Source organism: Neolamprologus brichardi, chromosome 5, assembly GCF_056152115.1.
Source record: "Neolamprologus brichardi isolate AB-2024 chromosome 5, ASM5615211v1, whole genome shotgun sequence".
Taxonomy (NCBI): domain Eukaryota; kingdom Metazoa; phylum Chordata; class Actinopteri; order Cichliformes; family Cichlidae; genus Neolamprologus; species Neolamprologus brichardi.
The window spans coordinates 12,890,916-12,917,085 of record NC_142108.1 but is presented as its reverse complement, the minus strand read 5'-3'; the positions used below and the strand labels follow the sequence as shown (position 1 = coordinate 12,917,085).

The 26,170-nt window shown below is 39.7% G+C and overlaps 2 protein-coding genes across 3 annotated transcripts; both read right to left on the bottom strand.

Moving 5' to 3' along the window:
• Nucleotides 1-883: 883 nt before the first annotated feature.
• On the bottom strand, nt 884-9,698 carry npepl1 (aminopeptidase like 1). Its single transcript, XM_087840696.1, has 12 exons — nt 9,498-9,698; nt 8,201-8,386; nt 7,818-7,988; nt 7,615-7,704; nt 7,160-7,241; nt 5,786-5,928; nt 5,122-5,199; nt 4,547-4,647; nt 4,202-4,325; nt 3,920-4,096; nt 3,056-3,166; nt 884-1,856 (listed from the first exon to the last, which is right to left on the bottom strand). The coding sequence occupies exons 1-12, from the start codon at nt 9,645-9,647 to the stop codon at nt 1,698-1,700; spliced, it is 1,572 nt and encodes a 523-aa protein (XP_087696822.1). The 5' UTR covers nt 9,648-9,698; the 3' UTR covers nt 884-1,697.
• A 741-nt stretch (nt 9,699-10,439) lies between these two features.
• On the bottom strand, nt 10,440-25,907 carry ankrd52b (ankyrin repeat domain 52b). 2 transcript variants are annotated; one of them, XM_006784347.3, is made up of 28 exons: nt 25,758-25,907; nt 24,629-24,712; nt 24,426-24,504; nt 24,208-24,278; nt 23,914-24,114; nt 23,549-23,636; nt 22,773-22,915; nt 21,205-21,417; nt 21,033-21,111; nt 20,808-20,922; nt 20,569-20,651; nt 20,355-20,466; nt 19,892-19,960; nt 19,677-19,817; nt 19,143-19,199; nt 18,735-18,846; nt 18,569-18,640; nt 18,266-18,467; nt 17,985-18,072; nt 15,295-15,412; nt 14,947-15,166; nt 14,671-14,758; nt 14,489-14,572; nt 13,946-14,091; nt 13,628-13,710; nt 13,234-13,316; nt 12,569-12,660; nt 10,440-12,467 (listed from the first exon to the last, which is right to left on the bottom strand). In XM_006784347.3, exons 1-28 carry the CDS (start codon nt 25,782-25,784, stop codon nt 12,277-12,279), a joined length of 3,141 nt encoding a protein of 1,046 aa, XP_006784410.2. In that variant the 5' UTR covers nt 25,785-25,907; the 3' UTR covers nt 10,440-12,276. The 2 variants fall into 2 exon arrangements, 1 of the variants encoding a protein (XP_006784410.2); XR_004843437.2 differs by lacking the exon at nt 10,440-12,467 and having other exon boundaries at nt 13,527-13,710.
• Nucleotides 25,908-26,170: the final 263 nt, after the last annotated feature.

The window sequence follows — 26,170 nt, the reverse complement described above, 5'->3', positions numbered from 1 at the left end:
CCTCCCAGGAGCCCAGCATGAGTAGAGGTCTCTTTTTTTCCTCTTGTACTTTCCCATTGTAGTGTATATTTCCGTGGGTTTTTTTTTCTGTAACGCTACCGATCTCCGACCTGTATCCCCATGTGATGTCTGTGTTGTGTGTGTAAGGTGGTGGTGGTGGTAGGGAGGGGGGGGGGGTCCTCACTGCAGGGCAACCTGCACGTGGCGAATAAAGCCTTGATTGATTGATTGCATGCCTGAATGCACTGAGCTTTAGTCATACCAAGGTTTAAGTCTAAAAACACCCTATTTTTTGTGACATTTTATCCAATACAAGAGGCTATTACTCACACACACACCACACATCTTTAGACACTGAGGGACGTTTTAACCTGGAGATGATTAGGACAATGCTTAATCATCTCCTACTTAATCAAAATACAATGAAATCAGCGTGGTTAATTAAAAAACTAATCTGATGAGAAATTGGTAACAGTAGAGAGTAGATTCGCCTCAGAAGTGTTCTTATGAAGCCTTGTGATGACTATTGCTGTGAATAATATAAATATTAAATATATAAATATATTATATATATACACACATACATATAAATAAAATTGAGTTGCACTGAATACTTTTTATTTTAGGTGTTTGGCTATTTTGAAATCGTAATGACAGGGAAAGATGATAACTGGGGATCTGCTACAAGATGCCAGCACAGCAAACTACACTACAAATAAAAAGCACTTGGCATGCCAAGTTGGATAGACATTGCTGAAGTCATGTGAGGGGATAAGATCATTTTTTAGGTCCCAATGACTTCCTGGTTTTTTTTTTGTTTTTTTTTTAAACAAACAAGCCTTCAGCTTATTAATTCTGTAGTGACTGAATCTACATACACAGATGACAGATGGCACCACCTTTATTGAAGGACAACACGATTGTCATACGAATAGAAGAAGAAAAAACAAACTTGTTTGTGCTGGAAACGAACACTTCAACTTACAGTTAACGTCTGGCCTGTGTGTATTGTGCTGACAAAGCATATCAGCAGTCATGTGACAGAGTGAAACTGTTAAAAAGTGCAGTGAGCACTCATTTTGGTCCAGAGATTAGGCAGTCCAAAGATACAAAGCGTTAACAGAGTGCAGTTGTTACCAAAGATAACACGTCTATCTTCACTGATCTTGAGCCAGTGATTTTCAGAACGTCTAAGTACAACATGTATGGCATTATTCTCTGTTTGCATAAAGCATGAAATTACAAAAATTTCTGCTGATGAAATGGACACTGAAAGCAACATTTGAGGTATGAGGTAAAAAAAAAAAAAAATTCAACTGCACTAATTGTAGAATCTGGTAAAAACACAAGCAAAAAAAAAAGGGAAGAACGAATCAATAATTAATGTAACTAAGTTTGCTTACATTTTAATATAACCATTGAGAACTGAATAATGAAGAAGCTATTGAGGCAATCAGTGCGGCAAGTGCCACATAACGAGGACAAATGAGGGCCTGTGTTTGATCACAATCATTTATACCACATCTGATTGACTCATTTTTATCTGGTTTATTCGGTCAAGTCAAACACAGAACACAGACTCTAAAACATTTTATCTCTAAATTGGACGAGCACTTGCTTAAACAGTTTGAGTGTGTGGTAGCACAGGAGCAGTCGGGGGAGTGAACCGTGGCGTGTTTTTTTTTCCTTTCCCCTCATTAGACCAGTCTTCGTCGTTTGCAGTCGCGCTCCATGTGGTCTTCGGACGCGTTGGTGGTTGCACCCAGAGGAGAAACTTGGTTCAGCATGGAGTCATCGGATGCCTGACCAAACAGGGCCATGAGCAGAGCAACACCAAAACCTGTGGCACGCTCTCCCTGCAAGAGAGAAGAAAATAACCTTATCCTCCACTTTCCATTCAGTTATTGCCGCCATAATCTCTTGTTGGAAACCTGATTCATCATAAAAGTTGCCACAATAAAGCTGTTTAAATCAATTTCTAACACAAGACAACCACAAATATGGAGATTTATTAGAGAGAAAGCCTGCGCAAGGACTGTTGTTTATGAACTGAATCACAAGACCATGACAGAGCATCAGGAAACCACCTGCAGGAAAGTTATAAAACCAGTTTATTTTAAAGGTAGACCAGTCACAGCAAGTAAGGTCAGCTGATCTTGTTTTGTTCAAACACAATGGGAAGTTTCGCAGTGATTGAGGAAGCATACGCCAGAAAGCAGCTCCTCTAGTCTCTGTGTAGCAAGGAAATCAGACAAGTGTATGCACATCCCTGATAGAAAGAACGTCACGGCATTTACTGGCAACCACTTTATTCCTGTTCTACACGTTCGTTTTTATGCACTTCCGAATACGCTCTAAACCTAAACACCACTGGATTGACACAGCTGGACAGTTTGGTCAAATAACGGTAAAGTCTCATTTTAAATCGGTGCTAATTCTCCTCTCAGCTTTATTCACACAGTCTTTGCAGATTGTGTTTTATAAGCTCAGACAAAGATTTCCTTAATGTTTAGCTCAGAGGTGAGGCTTTACAGTGGTGTTTGGTGCCAACTTCCTCAAACATTCAGCAAAGTCCCTTCTTAAGAGTCTTCACTCAATATTTACTTGACTTGGCACAAATTTGTAAGTGTGATTAAAGCCAGTACTGAACACCTTCAGTGATGCTCTACAATTTTCAACCTGAACCTGAAGCAAAAAACATGCTGCACTCCATCTGAAGCAGGAAACTGGAAATTCGGAATCAAAATTTCCTCCTCAGAAAGTCAGAAAAGCACCACCAACCCTGACTTCACAATCCAATAAACGTAAACAGTAGTAAAACTTAAAACCCTGCACACTGTATTATCACTGTTGTGGATTGGTGACTCACTACATAAGCCATACGAAAAGCAGCAAACAGACTCTATCCATGTGCGTGCTGCAGCGGTGTTTTAAGTGCACCGCACTGTATTGCTGGTGATGTATGAACATGAACAACATAATGATTTATTTTAGTTATTTTAGTTAGCTTGCTTTTTAAAAATCACATCCACACAGCGAAGCATGAGATACTCACAGCATGAACAGGAGAGGCAATGTCAACATGGACCCAGACACCGGGCCAATCAAAGCCCAGGTGAGATGCAATAAAGAGGCCAGCACAGGAGCTCTGCGCGTTCTCCCGATCCTGTCAATGCAAAACACACACGCACCTTAGCAACCAAGCCTGAATAAATTATAACAGCCATTGAAAAAAAATACTAGTGCTGTCAGTGTTAATTTTGTTAAAATGACGTTAACGCCATAACCGCATTAACGCGGGAAATCTCCGTTAGTGAGTTATCACGGATCGCCCTAAGCTTGGATATTTTGGAAAATCGTCACACTTGTTATCAACAAGTCTGACGATAACAAGTCTGCACAAAATTCACAAAACCATACAACTCATAAAACCTTCTGTTTCTTTTCTTCTCTTTAGCAGAGATCAGTGGTTTTATGTGCTGTAAAAACTTCAAAATGGTGAGATCATGTCTCTTCATCCAACCATGTCAGGTCACTTTCTGGAATCACATCTCCCAGATTTTGTCAATATTAAAGGACTTAATGGGGGGCAAGGATAGCTCAGTAGGTAAAGTGGTTGCCCCATGATCGGCTCACTGAAGGCTACCTGGAGGTACCCCTGAGCACCGGGCGCTGCACTGGTGGCTACCCACTGCTTCACTGGGTGAATGGGTTAAATGCAGAGGAGTAATTTCCCTACGGGACTAACACATACACACACATTATACATTAACTAAGGAATGTATAATGATTTACACAACAATAAAATAAAAATCTCATTGTAATTTATACTGTGCAAACATCCTGAGCCACCCATGTGATAGTACCAAGATGAATGAGCTAAACTGAGCTTGTTTGAAGTAGGTGGTGAAATCCTTACTGCCACAGAGTTCTTCATGTCAGCCATAGCAGAGGTGAACTCGCTGAAGTGCAGCTCGGGGCAGTAGACCAGAGGGTGAGCGAGATCCCCACTGCTGCGGCCCGCACGCACAACTGCAGCTTCCCACTGCTCACTGTTTGTCATCACAGCTGCGTGGTGCTTTCCTGTGGAGATTCCCTGAGCAACAGAAACAAAGACTTCAGCTATGAAGCAGCACCTGCCTCACAGTACAGAATGTGTTGATCTGGGCACCTGCAGTGGTTGGTTTAGTGAGTCACCCACCTGTGCACCTGTCAGTGTAGCCATATCCAGAATAATATCAGCAGCCAGGTCTTTGCTGGCATACACTACTCCATCAGCCAGCACCAGCCTGCCCTCTGCATCGGTGTTGTTGATTTCCACTGACCTTTAAAGGGAGAATGGACATTTAATACCACTGCCCACATTCATTCCTCTCGAGTTAGCGTGGAAAATGATATCGGACGCAGTTAATGTGCAGTCACACTTTGATGGCAGAGAGACATTGAATACAAACCACACAGGTAATTTGATACCAAGTGTGTCAAATCAATTTCCAAGCAAATGATATATTACTACTTAAAAATAAATCAATAAAAAAAGTCTCACTTTCCAGAATAGAGAATGTGGATATCATCAGGTCGCGTGGCTGTGGGTCCAACTGAGTTCTCTGCGAGGCAAAACACTGCATGGAGATTATCCTTAAAGCCCTGAAACAAACAGAAGACAGAGGATGATTAAAAGACCTGCTCAAGCCACAGACACCAAGTGGCCTACAGAGTGGTTGGCAACCATGGATGATAGTGGATGATAACCATCGGTTGCTTGGGGAAAATAATTTCCTGTATTCCCCAGCTGGTTAGTAAGTGGTTGCAGGAGGTTGCTTGCTGCTGCTACAGGAAAAATTGGTCACAAACAAGTATAAAGTGCTGCACCTAAAACTTCCTTGTAACCGCCAATATCGCTAGCAGATTGTCACAGTTGCACATACTTTGTATGAAAAATAAATAATAATAAAAAAATACAAGCAGCCAAAACAATCAAAAAGAGGTTTTTAGTGCAGCAGCCTCTTCACGACTGGCTTTATTTAGCAACAGCCAGCAACTACTTCCCAATTAGTCATTTGAGACTGAGGCCTAAATGACAGCCAGGAGAGCTGATGTGGGATCCTTCTGTCTCCTCACCTGTTTAATGGTGGCCTTGAATGCTCCCAGAATGGCAGCAGCTCCACCACAATCTCTTTTCATCCCTGGCATTGTGGTCTAGAAGAAGGAAAAACCACAACTTATTTACATGTAATGGATCTCTTCTGCAGTGAGCAGGACAGCAATCCAGTTGTCTATAAATTCATTTACAGTAAGAAAAGCTTTTTGGCTGAACTAGTGAATGTAAAAGGCGCTACTTGCTAACAGATTACTGAGAATAGGCTTAGAGCTTATTTAAAAGATCAGCGTGGAGGTTTCCAGGATCATCCAGACTGCCCAGACAGTGGATGAGGAAGTTGTCAAACTTAAGAGATTACAGCAGACAAAGACTTTGGAGGTGCAACATGGTCCACAAGATCACAGTGAAGATTAATGTTTGGGGTACACACAACAAATTCTGTGCTAACACACCATGACTCAGTGCACTGTTAAGGTGAAATACATGAGTTAAGCCAAATATTGTTGCATTTTTCCACTTGATTAACATAATTTTCTATTCCTGTTGAATTATATTTCTATATATAGACAACTCTCACCTATCAGCTATCCCAGTAACACTGTAAAATATACTCAAGTGAGACATGCAGGTCTGTTTTTCTAAATAGATGATTAGTTATCATCTCCACAGGAAACAGAAGCATACCTTTCCCTTAATGCTAAGTCCACCAGTGTCATACACAATTCCTTTGCCCACCCATGCAATTGTTTGGGTAGCGCCTTCAGGAGTGTGACTCAGTACCGCTAACGCAGGAGGGTGCTCTGCTGCCTTTCCAACACCATAAATACCTGAGAGGGTGAAGAAAGAAAACGGATGAATAACTGTGACCAGTTACAGTTGCTGTGGCTTTAACACACCACCGCAGGTTTCTGAAAATCTTCTAGAAAATTAAATCCAGTGATCAATTTTTGCCCGCTTTTAACCTTTCTATTTGCCCATTTTTCTTCAGAAAAAGGAACGTAAACCAGAAAAGGGAGAAGAAACAAATTTACAGCACAACAAAGACATAGAGGTAACGGGGGCATTTTCAACGATCTAAAATGTTCAGACTTTTACACAAATTAAGCTTTGACCCATGTTTTGACTTACAGGCACAGTTTTCTATAGGTGCCCATTTTAGCCCTTAAAGAATAAGTCAATTTTTCCATTGAGTGCATTTTTCCTACTACAGCCTGCCACTGATTTGTCTTTTTAGGATCACATTTTAGCTAGCACTTCATTACTGCCTCTTATACACTATCCATCCCATCCATCCATTCACTTCCGCTTCTCCTTTTCAGGGTCGCGGGGGGCGCTGGAGCCTATCCCAGCTGTCATAGGGCGAGAGGCGGGGTACACCCTGGACAGGTCGCCAGTCTGTCACAAGGCCAACACACAGGGACAGACAACCATTCGCGCTCACTTTCATTCGCACATTCACACCTAGTGACAATTTGGATTATCCAATTAACCTATCCCCACAAACTGCATGTCTTTGGACGGTGGGAGGAAGCCGGAGTACCCGGAGGGAACCCACGCAAACACGGGAAGAACATGCAAACTCCACACAGAAAGACCCCGGCCTGATGGTGGAATTGAACTCAGGACCTTCTTGCTGTGCGGCCACAGTGCTAACCACCGTGCCACTCTTATACACTAAAAACTTTAAAAAGAATATAGAGCCTAGCTTCAAAATATGCTACTAGGGATCAGTCCCAAAAATCTGGTGTCCCTAGGGAAATCTCAACCAAGTATTTCCTGTATATATATATGCATGTTTAGTATTTGAGGAGTAAAAAGAAATGTATTAGATTTTTTTCCTAAATTCTCTCCATGCTTTAAAGCTAGCTGAAGATTGTTGGCATCTTCAGTTGAAACCAGACACAGTGAACAGCGCAGCTGACTTTCTTTCCATTAGAGTTGCACCACGAGTCTCTCTAGCTAAAGCACACTCAACAAAAAAGTTTGACATAGCAATTCTGGAGAACTGTGACAATTCAAGCTAAAAATAAAGCACACAGGCATTCGCAGAGGTCGTACCTCCAAACCCTTTTTGTTTCAGTTCCTCTCCACGAATGATAACTGGAGTGATTCCAAGTTCATTCCCCACAGCCCTGATTTCCTGAAACAGAAATTTATTTATATGTGATGAAAAACTGCAGTAGAAATATTAAAACTAGTTTTAACGGATTTCAACCCTCCTTACTTCTAAATTAAAAATTAAAAAGTATTAAAGTGTACATAAAAAAGTATTGTCGATATGTAAGTGATGCAATGGGTTTGCGAAATTAACTCCTGATATTGTAAACAAATATCTTAAGATATTCACTTTCTGTTACTAACATCAATAAATAGACGACAGTTTGACTTAAGTTTATAGCCTAATGTGAGAATGGGCAAACTGAAATGAGGACACAGAAGCTTAACAGGTAACGTTTTCATGGAAACGTGTTCCAGGTTAACAAAGTTTATGCAAATCAGAAACTTTCACTTACATCTAAGAAGTGATCTGTGTTCATCTCATTGCATGGAGTGTCCACAATGCGAGCGCTCAGTCGAACTCCATCAGCAGCGTTAGAAAGACACTGAACATGGGAAGAAAAACAAAGGCCATTAAGTGATGGCAGACCACCCACACACACACAAAAAAGGCAATTATGAGCAGCACTAACAATTAAAACCCAAAACTTTAAAGTACCTCAAGCTCTGCAGCCTCCAGAGGATTGGCATCTTGCCCAACAATCAAAAACTCCACGGTCACATGCTTCTTCTCAGTTCTGCGTGAGGATGCGGAGCGGCGAGAGAAGATGGGGAAGGCCCGGGCCATAGCACAGGAAGATGCAAACACATCTGAACGCTCACACACCATCTGGAGAGCAGAGACAGACCTATGTGTTAGCCACTTCGTGAAGCAAACAACCTCACCACTGGATGACCCAGATTTGAGTGCCATGGGACTCCCAGAAGTCCCATGGCACAGAAAGCAGGCATCTATAAAGAACAGATTTGTTCTGTAGCTTAAAGTAACCACTGACTTCCCCGAAGAACAAACAGGAAACAATTCTGATTGAAAATACTGACCACAATGCAGCGGTTATTCCCTCCAGGAAGGCAAGAACGGACCAGGCGGGACACAAAGTGGGCAGAAGACGGGCTGTTGTGCCTGCTGACCCTTGAGGGAATGGCGGCCACTGTGGCATAGTTGAGGTACAGGGGGCAGCTGTCCGTGGGGTTTGGGTTTAAAGCACTCAGAGCTGCCTGCCAGATCTGAGAAAACATGAGGAAAAATTGACATTTCTGACTCACCACAAAGATGTTAAAGCTTTGAAAAACACTTTTTGAAAAATCCTCTAATTCTTTTACTCTTTGTAAACTAAGTACAAGCAGTCTGGGAAATCAACAATCTCTGATGATGTCATAATAATCCACTATTAATATTAAATATGTTAATCCAGATGTTTATGACAGGAATCTACAAAGCGGTTTTGGGAAAGTTTTGGAAAGACTATAACCAGTCACAGTGCTTCCACCAGATTAAAATCAGAGGCAAGTGAACCAGTAGGTGATGGGAATTTGAGATACTGGGTTTGAAAAATTCCTAGTGTCACAATGTTTCCAGATGCTTTCACACTTATCACCTTACATACAGAAGGTACATACACATGCTCAGAATAATCAGAGCGCTTCATGGAGCAGGCCAACAGTGTCTCGGCAAATCATTGACGCTCTGACTGGAAAACTGTCACACTCAATGACTCTGAGCGTATTAGTCTGGCCACCAAATCCACCACCAGTGATCTAATCACTCACCAGGAGCACGTTGGACAAACTCCATCGACAGTATGTCGATTATGTTGAAAATAAGTTTACACATATGCGATATGCTGCAGTAGTACGGCATTAGTTATCTGGATACCGAAGACTGGGACTTTAACCTCGTCAATGCTCCAGTTGTAAAATCCTATTCGGAGAAAGGTTAATGACCACTGTCTGGGTTTAAGTACTGCTTTTCTAACTTAAAATCATCCAGGAGTTATGTGACAGCCGGGCAACCGTGGCAGTAAGCAAAATACGAATTACTGGTGTTGTGAGATTTACTTCTACGGTCATACTAATAATAATTGTGATTATGGCAATAATAATAATGATAATGGAAAAAAAAACCCTAAAACAAATAAGACCGCAAACATCTCTTGACTATTGTAGCGCTTAGCTTACTAAGTAGCCTACACTGACACCGTTATAGCTTTGCTCTTTGGACTCTTTTTCGCTAGCTGTGTCATGAAATAACTTAGCTGTGCTAGCTTTTGCTAACTTTTGCTTAGCGTGACGCTAACATTAGCCGGTACCGAGCTTCTGTTATCATTTATAAGATTACCTCTTTGCTAATGACCGGCTGGAGTTTTCCTTTGATCTGGCTCCAGCTGACCTGCTGCAGGTTGGTGTGCTGCCCGATGATCAGGACAGGGCGACTCTGTGGCTCTGAATCACCGGCAGAAACCTTAAACTCCAGCACCACATTCGCCATTTTGGTGACTGAAGGTGCTCAAGTGGACGGCGACGGACACCCCGGACCGGCGACGGCAGCCGGGTGAGGACAGGCTTTAGTGACGTGCTGCGATTTTTATCGACCTCCAAGCACCAGGTGGAACAATATAAGAGCAGACTGTAGTTATTTACACCAAAGTTAATGTAGTAGTAATAATAACAAAAGCTAAAGCAAAACTATTTTTATTTGAACAATTTAGTCAATCAAAATAAACGTATAAAATAAACTAAATAAATAATCCAGGAAATGAAGGAAGCCTGTTTCCCCCACTTTTGTTTCTTTGGCCATCCACAGGTAAAAATTTTGAGTTACCTCAAAATGTCCTATTGGGTATCATAACATTTCGACTTAATCACAAGTTTCAGATTTTGGCTCTAAATACAAGATTCATGGAGACCATTCAGAGGGTTGGTGTGAGAAAGGAATAGTGTAACACACAGCTCCAGATTAGCTAAAGATCAGGCTATAACAAATAAACAAAACTAAAAGTAATATTTAATACAATAAAAGGGTAACAAGCAAATTCATTCAAGAAACTAACTGAACTGAAAACCAAAATTAAAAAGATTTTCATATAAATCTAATCTGATGTATTCAAAGTTTCTTTGACAAAAATTAATCGAGCCAGCATAAAAATCTGTTTCCTTACACAGCGGGCATCATCTCTAAGGAAGAACACAAGGGTGCAGACAAGACGATGAGCCCAGATGGGTGCTTCCGTTTATCAAACTCTAATAAGATTTTGAAATAATAAAATAAAGACAGCAAGACTTCTTCAGATGGTGGTGATTCATTTATTCCGGCCTATTATGAATGCCAGCCACAACCAAACCACACTTTCAACCTGTGACATCCTCAAATTTGAGTAACTTGTACGGAAGACACAGTTTGCTCACATGAAACGCTGCAACAGAGCAATTCCTGAAGTTATTCACAACATTTCACTACACATTGTGTTTAGAAATGCCTAACAGATTTTTTTCCCCCCTATTTTATTCCAAACACAACACCATAACCCTAGGAAGGATGCCCTCATTAAAATGTAAACTTTGATGTCAGAGTGCAAATAGTTTAAAGGCATTTTAAGATAACACAGAGGCTACAACTAGGAAGAAAATATCTTTTGGATAAATGGCATCAGCTGAGCTGCAGGTCTGGCCTTTGACTTAGACTTAAAAAAAAGGCAAACATTTGATGCACAACACTATTTATAAAAAGTTTGATCTTTAAAGAGAGAGGCAGTGAGGCTTGTTTGTAGCAGCACAGATAATTTTATGTATCTAAATTAATTTGTGGTCACCAATTTTCTTTATAGCAATGACAAAAGTTTGCAAATGTTTAACAGGAACAGATCAACACTAGCTCCTGTACACGTGCTGTGACTCTGGGTTTCTTCCCCACTGAGATCTTGTATAGAAAAAAACAAAACCCCTTAAAACTCACCTAACTGTTCATGCTTTATGATTAAATCAAACACGAATTTTGATAATAAAGCATGTCGTTAAAACAAACAAAAAACAAGCTGGGTATCTGTTAATTCCAACTTCTCAAATGTGTGTGTTTGTGATAGATTATAATCATCTTTGGGTCTTTAAACGTTTATGAGAAAAAATAATTCAAAGATGCTTTGGGACTCAAAATTAATTCAACAATTACTATTTCTACTCGACATTTAAAGCCTTGTGAAATTTTTTAAATGTATTTAAAGTGTTCACAGCAACTAATGCGTTGATTATTTGCCATTTCTCTGTCTGGATTATTGAACTGATATACTTTACTCATAGTTTATACGAGTATGTAACATCCAGTCTGAGCAGTGCTTGTTATTGCACCGGGATTACAGTACACACTGACCTGAGGTTAATCCAATAATTTGGGATTTTCAAGGTTAACTTCATTTTAAGAGTGCTATATACACTAAACTTGTTAAATTCTCATTTAAACTATAAACATGCTTATGGCTGGTAGGCTAACTGAAGTTTTAAATCATGATAATATCAGAATAATAGGTGGCTTTTATATCAGTGTAGTGTTTGCTACACCCTGTGTAGGATAAGAAAATAGTGCTATTAATTGCATAAAAGGTTTACAGCACCTGTTAGATATATTAAAATATTTATATTTAGAAGCAGCATCTAGTAATATGAAAACTAAGCCAAACACACACACACCACACACACAGACACTAAACACCTGAGCATCTGTGCACTCGTATCAACTGAAGACAAACATGGAGTTTTGAAATTATGTTGCTTAAATAAAAGTAAATACTGATAGTGGATGAGGTTCAGGTGGGGAGGCTTGTGTTGTGTGCTTATTTTAAACCTTCCATTCATATCTAAAGATTAGTACTTCATTAAAATAACTACACTCTTAATAGAGAGTGAATGTGAAAGCTAATATTAGAGTAAGACTAGGTTTTATGCTACTGGCGAGCAAGCATATGCTGTCATGTATAGAAATGCCATGACACGAGAGAGAAAAAGCTATGCATGACCACAGGTGTTCATGGTGACTTTGGGTTACGCTGGGATGAAGCTGCATTTTTGTCACAAAAGTGGCTTACAGGCTAACACTGACTGACAGTGTGAATTTGATGGTCCTGTGCTCAGGCATGGCACAGGTTTCCACTGGCCCCGCAGGAGGCAGCGATAGTGCAGTTCTTCAGGATGGGGCTGAAGTGGGAGGCTGTGTTAGGACCAGCCTCTCTGGGAGGGAAAGGCTTCATGGTGGAAAGGATGAGGGCCAGACACTCTGCTACGTTTTTGTTCGGGGCACAGGCCAGAGCTGGCGTGTGGCCTGCAGAGGATAAAAAGGCAAATCAGTAACCCACACAATCCTCCGCAGGTTGAACATACCTGCTTTGGTATTCTTATCACAGAAATATAATCCCAACCTACCTTCCTCATCTACAGCCATGACTGCTGCTCCTCTGCTCAGTAACACCTGCACAACAGTCGCCAGACCTTTCCTTGCTGCAATGTGAAGCGGCCTGCATGAGAATAAAAGGTCTGACTACAGTGCACTGAGGACAGATTAAACTACAGTGAGATTTATGTTTTTCAGAACAGACATTCAGATTTGTCACATTTTCTCTTTGTCTGCAGAACAAGGCATGACATCGTGTTAACACACAACTGAATGCTCCAGACTGGCAAAACTGCCAAAACCTTCACTTTTATAGAGCTGCTCATGCTTGCTGAGAATCAGTTAATCTATTTTATTTGATTAGCAGCACCTGGAAGCAGTAAGAGTGCACTTCGCTGCTTGGCTTAGGTTTTGTTAAAAAAAAAAAAGAAAAAAAAAAAAGGACGCAGTGTAATAGGTCATGTCTCACACTGGTCATTTTAAGACCTGCTAAGGATAAGACTATTTTTTTATTTTGTCAGGGAAGGTGTATTTTCTTTTTACCATGATTATATGTTTCTGGGCTTCCAGTGTGGCCAGCCAATAATACTTGGACAACAAACAGAAACCAGAAACCTTCTTGTGCCAAAAATCTTCCACAGACTCTGCAGATAACTGTTTATGGAGATCAGCTGACTGCTACGTCAAGACAACTCACATTTGGAGAGCGTTGTTTCTTGCATTTATGAGTGAGGAATCGGTGATCTCTCCCAGGATTAACAAGGCACACATCTCATGACCCTGCAGAATAAAGCATGTTAATGTTGTTAAAACCATCCGCTTTATTCACTGAAATTCAGAACAAGTACTTAGTATTATGAGCCACTGCAGGTTTCATATAAGAAAAACTACTATTATAATTAGTTCAAATTAAATCAGAATTATACTCCAGACAAACAACAGTTATGATACATATTAAACTTGATTTTTATGCATTACATTTCTAATCACCTTATGTGACGGATGTTAAACTGATCTCCTGCTACACTCATGCAACTATTTGTGTGACACTGCATGCATTTAGTGCACCCATTTGTTTGTGTGTATGGGACCTTGCTGCAGGCTAAGTGAAGGGCTGTGTTGTTATTGAAATCCACCAGGGTCAGGTCTGGGGTCGCCTTGTTCAGCAAGAACTCTGAAATACAGGAAGTAAACATCAACAAACCCAGACTACTACACCTCAAGTTGTTGGTTGGTGTTTTCACATGACAGTGCAACAGTGGAACAAACTGTTTTATTAAAAGAAACCATCACTGAGGGATGTGAGAAAAGAAGCTCTCCAGCTCTAAATAGTCTAGATAGTTTTTAAAGGTTTCCAGGTGCAGAAAGAAACAAAAACATTTCAAAGGACTTCCTTGTTTCACACATACCAACAGCTCTGGTCTGTCCACAGGCAGCAGCAACCATCAGAGCAGAGCATCCACAGTGGTCCACAGCATTAACCTGTGCTCCCTGGGCCAGAACCAGCTGCAGCCCAGCAACGTTCCCTGAATATGCAGCAGCATGCAGTGGGGTCCTGAACTCAAGCAAGGTACACATCAAAATACTAGATGAGCAGAAATGTTCACAGCCCACGAAGGAGAAAACACTGTCCAGAAAGGTGATGCAAAAAATTAAAAAATCCATTAAAACCGAATCATACAAAATAACTTGTAGCTCTAGTAGAAGTATCAGTAGCTCTTCAGCAGCCTAGCGCCTGTTTATGTAATATAGAAAAAATAAATAAATCACACTTTACATCTCAAATTAGGCCACTTTTAAATGAGTAGCAATCATAAAAAATAATATGAGCAGTGTATTATGACTGCTGGAAAATGTATGCCAAGTGTAAAATAAACCTAAAACTATTACATTAACTTTACTGACACCTGCTGGCTGTGTTGTATGAAACCGTCTGAATGAAAGTTACCTACCTTCCTTTGGCATCACTAATGCTGACAATTTGAGGGCCAAAAGTCTTCACTAGAAGGTCTGCTGCAGCTTCATGCCCTTTAACTCTGCATGTGGCAAACAGAGGTGTTTAAAATGTGAAGAACTACACTAAATTTATTTAATCTGACTTCTAAAAAGCATGTGTGTGCACATAATAACTCACAGAGCACAGTGCAATGGGGTGAAGAGACTTCCTTCCTGGATGCTAAAAAGTTTGTTTTCAAGTAAAATGCATAAACATCCTTCATGACCTGAGAAAGGTTGGAAACAAATAGAGACATAATTGATGTTTACATTTTTATTTAAATGACTTAATGCACAATGAAACGCAGTGTCTCTTGATACACAAAAATGATGTATGAACAGGCAGGTCTATTGTGTTAAAATGGCTTAATTATAAACTGCTCATTTGACATGAAGTGCTGCTCTGATGTCTCACCGTGGTAGGCAGCCCAGTGAGTGGGTGTGTAGCCTTTGTAGTCCAGCATGGAGTCCAGAGGGTCAGCTTTCTTTGCAGCCTTTAGCAAAGAGCGGAGCAGCTCCGTGTGACCACAGGATGCTGCGAGGTGCAGCGGGGTCCTCCCCCTAGAGTCTCGGCACAGAGCAGAAGCTCCATGTTCCAGCAGAGCAGACACACACTCCTCACTCCCCATTATGACCTGCAGGATGAGTACACAAGATATCATGTGACAGGAGGCATGAGGGTGGTGGCAAAGGTATAATCTTCTATTTGCAATAATTGTTGAGTGCAATGAAAAAAAGTCACGTGCGACATGCACACACTCACAGCTCGGTGTAAAGCAGTGAAGCCTTGTTTGTCTGCAGCATCAGGCTTTGCATTTTTCTCCAGCAGTATGTGGACGCAGTCGGTGTGGCAACCGAGAGCTGCCAGCATGAGAGCCGTCCTGTACAACAAGCAGAATTCAGTTGTAGGCATGATTCTGTCACTTCAACTATCTGCTGATTTAGGCTACGTTCACACTGCAGGCGAAAGCGCATCAAATCCCATTTTTTTGACCCTATGCAACCCATATCCGATCATGGTATGACAGTGTGAATGGCACATATCTGATATTTTCAAATCCGATGTGGGTCACTTTCGTATGCGATACTGAATCCGATACATATCTGATGTTTTAGAAAGCGACTGCTGTTTGAATGGTCATGTCGCATTAAATCCGTCTTTTACGTCACTGACACAAGACAGACGCCAATTATCAGCTCCGGAGAAGCACCCGATAAGACATCGTGAACGCTTCCTGTCCATCCAGTGTAGATGTCAGTGAAACTGTTGGGAAGACAACGTGAACATTTTATTTGTACTGTATAATCTGCAGATTCTGACAGAAATCTGCAACTATCCTTTGAAGCACCGCTCCTCTAAAACAGCAATAAGGATAATTATTAGGTTATCCACATTATTATGTAAATAACAAAATAACTTAAAGCAAAAATTGGGAAACGTAAAGTCCGAAGTCTTTATATTAAGGGCCATCAGTCAAACAATATTGTTTGCTCTGGGTCTAAACAGAGCGCGTTGTGTGTGACGTCTTCTTTTGCGCATGCGGGCAGCTTTGAGGGTTCACACTAGAGCGCGTTTGCTGTCGCATTTTATTTGTAGTGTGAACAAGCAGACAAAAAAATCGGATTTGATTAAAAAATTGGAATTGAGCATTAAGACCTGCAGTGTGAACGTAGCCTTAGACTTATGTGGTGAATCTTTGTAGAACCTAAGAGGCTGTTTTATAATCAGTGCCAGCCCAATAAAAACAAACACAATACTGGGACTATTTTCTCCTCACAGGTCTTCACTCCTTGTGGTGATCACTGTTCCCTCTAAGCTGCGCACTGCTGGCACGGTCTCTGCGCACAGAAAATCTGCGTTGCGCACAACAACAACAAAAAAAAAATCTAACCTGAATTAAAATTAATACTTTAACAATTTTGTTTTGCAGTGTTAGTCAGTGAGTGACTGGCTGCTCCAGTATGGGATTAGAACGATGCCACCTTATCCCATAGTCCAGCCAATAACGTGATTCACATTCGTATATATGCAGCTAATCAACGTCGTTGACAGGCTATGACAGCGTCCTTATGTGCCGACACATGTGTTTTAGCTGGCAAAGCGGCTGATGAGGAGTGAAGCCACGTTAATGACAACGTGTACAACCATTGGAGATGTGAGCAGGACAGACGAACAACTGACAGAAAAAGTGTGGACTTTATGCCAGTTTTTAAATTGTGTTGATAGGCCACGTAAAACCAGAGTTATGATAAAAATATATGTAATGTTTGGTTTTCTTCCTGAATACTATCGTTGTTTATATTTACTGTGGGAAGAAATGGTAAAAACGGCGTCTTATAAGGAAAACGCTTGAAAGCGCTCTCCGCCTGTGAGCGAAAACAACACCAGAAAAACAACAGAACAATGAGGCGACTGCTGAGTGCTACAGGTGTTACAGAAGTGATACATCTCCTGTTGTCAGGCCTGCAGGTATCAGCCTGTTGTTCTCCTTTATATTATAGTGGATAGAAATTATTTTTTGGAGTGGCACAAATAATTTGTGTGGCATCAGATTTGATGCAGAACAGCCGATTGTTCTGTAAATAGTTTGAAATGTTTACTTTTAAAAAACGCCTTGGCAGCATTTTTAGGTAAACAGCTGCAAAAAAACTTATTTACTTTTTTGAAGAAGTAACTATATAATTAATTGCCCAACATTGGTCATTATATACTGTATTTTGCAGACAAAGTTACAGGACTCTCTCCCAGACCACAGACTCACTCATAATACAAGTCAGAGCTTTATAAAAATAAAAAAAAGAAAGAAAGTTGTGTTTTCAAAATTGGAGTTCAAGTTATTTACACTCATATGGTGTCTGAGCGAACACACTCAGACACATGGTGTTCGTGTGTTTTTTGTTTTTTCAACGAAAGCTAATCATATTTGACACTCAAGTTTTTCACTTCTCTTTACATTCCCTCACATATGTTCCAGTAGTTTTTGCAAAAAAGTAGCCAGAAATGCACAGGAGGAATCGACGGTAAGAAACAGGCCAATCACAATAGCCTCAGACTGCATGACACGATGACTTTTGCTTCAGCTTTTCACAGAAGCATAAATCCCTCATGGTTATTTCCTTTTGCGGTTTCTCATAGATGTTCAATATTTAATTGTTTATCTTCTTATTTTATTTTACTACCTTAAAAGACAATGTATTATCAATATACACAACCATTGCTTTAATGTCTGATAAAATCAGTTCCTTTCTGCGCTTACCTTGTTATCACGCAATCAGTATCAGTTTAATGAAAATTAAATCTGGTTGGACCATGACACACACTGCTGAAGCCTATTTACTTTATAAGTGTCATGTCACAATAAATAATTAAAATTGCCCACAAATAACCATGTTTACGTGACTAATAAATAAATAAATACAGGGAACACAAAATAAAGATGCAAAGTGACTCACTGTCCCTGTGTGTCTGGGCTGTCAATGATGTCAGCACTTTGTTCCATGTTAACTAACAGGAGGATACAGTCCACTTGGCCCTCAGCAGCTGCTCAAGCAGAAGGGACACAAAGATAAAAACACATAAGTTTAAAAGAAAAAACAAATCTTAACCAAAAAGCTGCTTTGTTTACTTTCAGAACAAAATCAACCCAAATCCATCAATGGGGCACTAAAAAATACAAGATAAACACACTTAAGAATTATTGTATGGGCACAAATATGTACTGAGATGCACACACCTGCAGTGTGAAGAGCTGTCCACTTGTGCTTGTGCTCCTTCAGTGTGTAGGAGGCTTGATGTTTCAACAGTACTTCTACACATGGGGAGAAGCCCTTCTGAGCAGCGAGGTGGAGGGCAGTTTGGCCTTCAATGTCCCGCACATCCAGACTCACTAATGTCTCACAAAGCAAACGCAGAGCTTCACAGTGGCCAAAATATGCCTGCAGTGACAAAATGCATAAAGACAATACAGTTGAAAGCATGTAAACTAGCAGGACCTCTGCTAGTTGCATAATTTTCAAGGTTTTTACTTTATACTCACAGCTAAGTGCAAAGGACTGACTGGAACATTACTTTCAGCCTCCTCAAGACAGTTGAAAGAAATTTCCAAGAGCTGGAAAAGTAACAGAATTCCAAATAGGTCCAGATTGCAGTCAGTTAAAAAGAAAATGTATGAACTAAATGAAAAATGAAAAGACACCACTGACCAGCTCTAAATGCTGTTTGTTCCCATAAGCAGCTGCATAGTGAACGGCACTGTATCCCTTGCTGTTCTTCAGAGTTGGGTTCGCCCCGTTGTCAAGCAAGTAGTCTAAACACCTGATCGAAACAAGTTCACAGTCTCAACACTTAAACATTACAAGAGGTTAATGTACGTTAATGTACAATTCTGTGTCTTTGTGAACTAAGGCCAAGTTCCATTAAAGTCATTTTTTCTGACCTCTGATTTTGTTCTTATCAACTCTTTAAATAATTCCTGATAAAGAACATTACTAAAAGTTACCCAAACTACCTCCAATTGTCTGTGTAATTTTAATTTAAAATGATAATTACTCTAGATTCTGCATGGAAAAGCACAAACAGTATAATATATAAATGTGACGTATCTGACTTACAGAGAGGCTTCATGTTGCTTTTCCATGTTGACGTCTGAGTCAGAGTTTGGACCCCCTCTGTGGAAAAAAAGATGAGCACTTTTTAAGCTACTTCAACAAAGTGCCAGAAACATTCCTCATATTGGTCCATAACAGCATCACACAGTTGCTGCTGATTTGTCGCCTGCACATCCACAGTGAGCATCTCTCGTTCCACCACACTCCAAAGGTGCTTTACTGGAAGTCAAGTGCAGTGAACTCATTATCATGTTCAGGAAAACAAATTTCAAGCTTCGTCACAGATTGTGTTATCTTGCTGGAAGGAGCCATCAGAAGATGAGTACACTGTAAATATCATCAGGAGCTATACTCATGTAGGCTGTGGTGTTTAAAAAATATTAATTGGTGCAAAATGGTCCAAAGTGAGTCAAGAAAATTCTGCCACCGTTACACCACCATCAGCAGCCTGAACAATTTATACAAGGTAGGATGGATCCATGCTTTCCTGTTGTTGAGTGAAATGTGCAAATTTAAAATGTCAGTAAAGACCCTTACCCACAGAAGGTGTGTGAAGCAGCAGCATAGTGCAGGGGGTTGCAGCCCGTCAGATCCAGCTCATTGACATCTGCACCAGCTCTCACCAGGGAGATGGTGCACTGGCTGTTCCCATTTGCTGCAGCGTAGTGCAGAGGAGATCTGCAAAGCAAAACAGGACACATCAGGTAACACCAAAGTTCAGTTCTTACCTCCAGCCATTCAGGACTGCTTACCTTCCCAAATTGTCTTTTATATCCAGCTCAGCACTGCTGCTTAACAGCAAATTAACACACTCGACATTCCTGCAAAATAAAAAAAATAAAGACTTACAAGTGCAGTGCATAGTTCACAAATATTTCTGAAGTTTATCATTTAAGCTCATTTTCTGTTGATTTATTTCTGCCTCAAACCTTATGACTCGGAAAACAACACAACAAATAATTGCCATTACGATCTTTACAATAGTTTTACCCTCCTTTGACATTCGTAGTGTATTGCCGACTGACCTCTGTGTTGTGGCTGAACAACACAGAAAATTCACAACATTACTATGTTCTGAAATTTACACAGCTACTAATAACTAATAATACTTGTCATACATGGATGCACTTATAATTCAGGCTTCTATTTACAAGTGCACGAGGACAAAATTGTGCCAGCTATTAAAAGCATTTAATTAGAGTCTGCACCACTCACCCTCCAGATGCAGCTGCATGCAGGCACGTCCTTCCATGATCATCTAACATGTTTATGTCGAACCCCACACTTTGGTCATTCGTCAGCATTGGCGCCATGTTGTAAAACTGGCCTGAACAAAGACGAACAACAGAAGTGAGCTGGTGTTAGTAATTAAAATGTAACAAGAAAGAAATGTGATTCTGAAACGAGGTGACTCAAAACAGATTCTCACCGTTAGACAGTAACTTGCGACAACAGTCTGGAAAGCCGTAGAGCGCCGCCAAATGCAGTGGAAGCATCCCATTAATTCCCTGTCTGCAAAGATGATGACATTGTTACGCTTGGTAAGTATGTGCCAAGTTGGAAAGCTACTTGGGACCGACAGAATCACTGCAAAGGGGATGCGAGGAGGCAAGGATGTCAGAATTTTGAATACATTTTATACAACTGATCAATGACTCACAGACCTACCTGCCTTTATCAGCACCGTTTGTCAGCAGAGTACTGACCAGCAGCTCCTGACCATGTCTGGCAGCAACATGAAGAGGAGCGTTTCCATTACTGTCAACACAATCGATCTCTCCCCCTGCGTAAGTGGGAGGGAAAAAATGTGTGGATAGGTGTCTCTCGAGCTTAGATATTTTAAGAAGCCTTTTCATTATCAGTCACATTACACAAAATTTTGCACTTTGTTACCATTTTGGATGAGAATCTGCGAGCCAGTGAAGCGTCCGTGCATTGCAGCCATATGTAAAGGGCTCATGTCTTTCTTATTCTGTTTATTAGACAAAAAGAAAACATTCAGTCCTCCAGCCAATTATCCCCTCAACCAATAGATGATTATTTTCTTATTTATCATCCTTTTAACCTGTACGTTGACATCAGCACCATTGTTGACTAGGAGCTCAAGACACAACACCCCGCTGGAGGAGGCGGCTGCCAGATGTAATGGTGTGTTGCCGTTGTAGTTGGGTTGGTTGATGCTGGCGCCACTGTTCACCAGTTCAGTGGCCACAGTGTCTTGCCCTGTGTGACAGGCCATGTGGAGCGCTGTGTTCCCAAAAATGTTGGGCTCATCAATCTGGAAGCAGATATCAAAATATATAGACAAATACATAAACCGATGGAGTATAAAACAGTTTGCTGTAAATAACAAGAGCCCAAGAAATACTGCAGATTATATCAGTGGGAGGCTGACGTAGATGATTATATGTAAGGTTTTAAAAAATAAATAAAAAATGTAATGAAGTATTTGCCCCCTTCCAATTTCATATTTCAGATCATCAAAAAATGTAATATTAGACAGATAACCTGAGTAAATACAAACTGCAGTCTTTAAATTATGATTTCATTTATTAAGCGGAAAAAGGTATCCAAATCTACCTGGCCCTGTGTGAAAAACACTATTATAACCATTTATAAATGGCTAAAAAAGGAAATGTTAACTCTTTCCAGACTTATCATCAGTTGTTGAGTTTCTTTAGCTCGCTGCATGATGCGTTTCTTTTTGAGATCTTTTAGCCTGTTTCACTTTGTCAGACAGGTTCCATTTAAGTGATTTCTTGATTCAGCAGGTCTGGCACTAATTAGGTCTGGGTGCAGTAATGAACTTGAACTCAGCTTTCCAAAAAAACCCATAATTATTCAGAGTTATTTCATAGTGCAACAAGGGCGGGCATTAACTTTTTCAAACAAGGCCAGGTAGGTCTGAATAGTTTTTTCTTTCTTCATAAACGAAATCATTATTTAAAAACTACATTTTGTATTTACCTTGGTTATTTCCGTTTAATTCTGTCTAATTAAAAATTTGATGATCTGAAACATGTGTGACATATGTGCGAAGAAGAAAAAAGAAAATCAGGAAGGGGGCAAGTACTGAATTTATGCATCTATTTTGGATTCACTCACAATGCAGCAGCATAAGTGTTGGTATAGCCTGGAAAACAACATAAAGACAATCCTGGAGCTCCACACAACACATGTTATTTATGCCTAACCTTTTATCAAACCATTTATTACCACTGACTGTCTGGTTTGGGGTTTAAAATTGAGCAGAAAGTGTCTTAATATCTTAATTCTGAAAAAGAAACTCAGCAGAAAGCTTAAACATATTTAAAACTTTTTGTCCTGCACATAATAAACCAAACATTAAAAAAATACCAATTATATCCTCCTGAGATCCGGCTTATTCTTTTATTCCTCTGTAATGGAAATTTGTTTTGATTATCTTTTGATTTATTTAAGCTAACCTACTAAGTCCTGATGTGCTGAACAGAGGACATCCTGGCCTTTTCATTGACATCTCATGGCCTCTTTTAGCGCCAAAGAGGCAGGAAATCACAACAAGAAGTTAAACTGAAAGATACTTTTTTCCTTCGGTTCTTCGGAGGATATATTGTGGGAAAAGCAATGTATCCCAACCACAGTAGACGTTACCTCCACCCCCAGTCTCAGCAGATATTTGACTACGTCTAAATGTCCGCCGGCAGCTGCAACGTGGAGTGGAGTGTAACCACGCTTGTCTTTGCACATCACATCTCCACTGTGAGACAACAGCAGCTTCACAACCTCCAAATGTCCTTAGAAAAAAAAAGAAAAAAAAACAAGAGCGAGAGATTCATATTTACTACAAATATTTGTGACACTAGTGGATCTCAACACTTACTAGTTACACAGCTGGATTAAACGGCACACAGTCTGGCCAACAGCTGGTCTCATTTGAATACACTGGTTATGTGTTTGGTAGCATTTGAATGTATCTGTGTTATCTTGTCTATAAACAAGAAAAGTTTTGAATGAATTCTGATAAAACTTCAATGTCAGCTGAATAATTTACTGGTCGAAAGTTGACAGAAAGACTTGCAACTTAGAAACTATGATTGTTACAAGTGTAGTGTGTATTGTCAACATATAAAAACTACTGTATAAAGATTTAAAATATCTCACATTTAAACCTCTGACCTCTCCTCTCCTTTCTGTTAAAGGACTCTTGCACACTTACAATTGTGTTTTCAGCCAAGCACAAAACATAAACTGGTGATAACAGACAGTGTTATTTTATCCCAAAAGGATCCCACTGTTAAGGTCAAGGCCAATCCCTTCCAGTTTATACATACTGCTAGTTACCAGAAGACTTCTGTTATTCTTTAAAACTCATAAAAGAAAATTAAATTCAAGATACATTTGTGTCTGTTAGGAGTGTCTCTACTCACCGAGGGATGCAGCCCAGTGGACTGCTTGTCTTTCCTTCTTGTCCTTGGCACATGCATTTGCACCTTTACGCAGGAACACGTTCACCATCTGTTAAAGGCACAATATCAGGATATAGCCACTTCATCTATGTAAACTCCTCTATGATGATGAATACAACCTAACAGGTAATTTTTTTTAAACGTGCTGCAACAATTACCCAAACCCCAGAAACGTATCATTCGCTTTCCTAATGGAAATCAATGTAAAATGTTATATATAATAATATAAAATATCCTAAATGTTACCTATTAAAAAACACCAAATAAAAATAGCTTTTAATAGTTTTAAAATAGTTAAACGTCAGTAAGAAGACTCTTCAGCTTACCTCCCCGTGACCACTGTGCGCTGCATGATGTAGCGGTGTCCTTCCTGACTTGTCAGTTACATCCAGGCTGCAAACATGTGGTATCAGGGCTTTGGCACAACCTGTAGCCCAGTTTGCAGCTGCCATGTGCAGGGGTGTATGCCAGAACTTGTCCCGTGCATTAACCTCTACTTTATGTTTCAGCAATAGCTCCACAGCCCTCTGACAGGAAAAACAAAATAAAAAGATAAGTCTAACATTAAGAGCTAACTGTCACTGACTTTTTAAAATCCATTTGACAATAGTCAATAATACTTCATTTCTTGAGGCAGCTGCTCGGTGTAAAGGAGTCAGCAACCCCTGGTCCTTGGCGTTGACATTTGCACCTGTAAGAGAGCACAAAAAAGCGAAACTAGGTTTTATTGCTTGTGCAGTTTTGAGGTATTACAGTTCTTTTGCACGTGACTAATTTATATCAGTCATTACAACAAATATTTTGTTCTTACAACCACACAATTTTTTTTGTCTTTTACCTGAACTAATAAGTAGGTCCATAATAATGACATCGCCCATATAAGCAGCAGCATGTAGTGGTGTGCTTTGTTCTTGGTCCTGAGATTTAAAAAAAAATATATATAATTATAGTCTAAATACAAATTTAATGTGCAATCGCAAGTAGCCTTCAGCATGTTGTAATTTGTAACACAACTCCTGAATTAAAACTGAGTAACACTACCAGTGAGTTGACATCTTCTTTGTGGTTCAGTAAAAATGTCACATCTTCTGTGTTCCGGCTGAATATGGCCTGGACCAATGGGGACTGAAAGAAAAATTAGTACAGGTAAATCAAACAACTTTTTTGTAGACATATACATATAGGACCAATTCAACATGAAAATCAAAAACTACAGGGACATAAATACATACATGTACAACCTCTTTGATCAAAGCTATATTTTTAACGCTAAAATATAAGTAATGTGGTTACCCACAAAGTTTCAAATTTACTTTTTTACAAAAAAGCTGAAAAAATTGTAAAGCACATCATTAGTTTTTGATTAAGATACCAAATTAAAGCTATTTAATTTAATTATTAAGTTATTCCAAAATGGAAAACTTAGTTTTAGTTGTTGAATGGCCTATCTGGCTTCTCAGATAAATGTGCAGGCTCAGATTTAGGTAGAAAAATGTGAATTCAGTTTATCTGACTAATGACCAACTACATAATTTTTTTTGACAGATTTCTAAAACTATATCTGTGTTTTCTTATTTTCATGACAGTTTGTGTAATAAATTTGTTATGCACTGTACAGGAAAGATTACAATGACTCAGTTGACTTTCGTAAAAAGTCTAATTAGACTTATGAAGCCTGCTTCAAAGACAGCCGAAGAAAAAACTACAAGCATTTTAATTTGTCATTTATGTCACTAATGAGAAAGAAACTGAACTGTCTCAAGCACGTCCACCCACACATCCATTTTCTTCCTACTGGGAATATTCAGAATGCAGTGGCACGTAATTAAGTGTGGACTAATCAAATCTAACCACTGTACAAACGACAAATATATGTGAAATGTATATTTACAATAATTTTTGTGGGTTTTCAACTGTATTTACAGGAATATCAATGATCATAATGATACAGTTTCTAAGTACATTGCAAGACTAATGCATTAGACATCTAACTCTACAGAAACTCCAGCTTAAACTACATGTATCTTTACGTGGTGAGGAGTCTGTGACATTAGCCATCCTTGCAGAAAACTTTGCTCGTCACGCCGCTAACATGACTAGCCAGCTGATTGCAGTTGTGAGAACCGGCAGGTTATTTAATGTTAAGTTCAGAAAAAGCTGTATTTACTACCTGGTCCTTGATATTTCTTAACTCCATATCCCAACCACCCGTGAAGCCCCTTCACTGATACTTGGGGTGAACTTGACTACATTGCAATCAATAAGTAGCAGCTAATTTAGCTTTAGCTTAGATAGCAGCTGGGATTGTATACAGCAAAGCTCCCAGAACATCGCGAGAAAAGTTAAAGAAACGTGATTTAAGTGGGGGTTTTTTTACCTTTGGCTGTCTTTGACGTAATGTTAATAGTAGTAATGTTAGTAATGTAAATTTGGGTCAGATATTTGTTCTCGTATTTTTTTATAAACATAAAAAATACGATGTATTTATGTAATTTTAGTTTAAGCTAAATATGCAATATGCTATTAGCTTGTTTCTAAAATCCTGGGGAAATATTTTGCCTTTAACGCAACTACAATTATTTT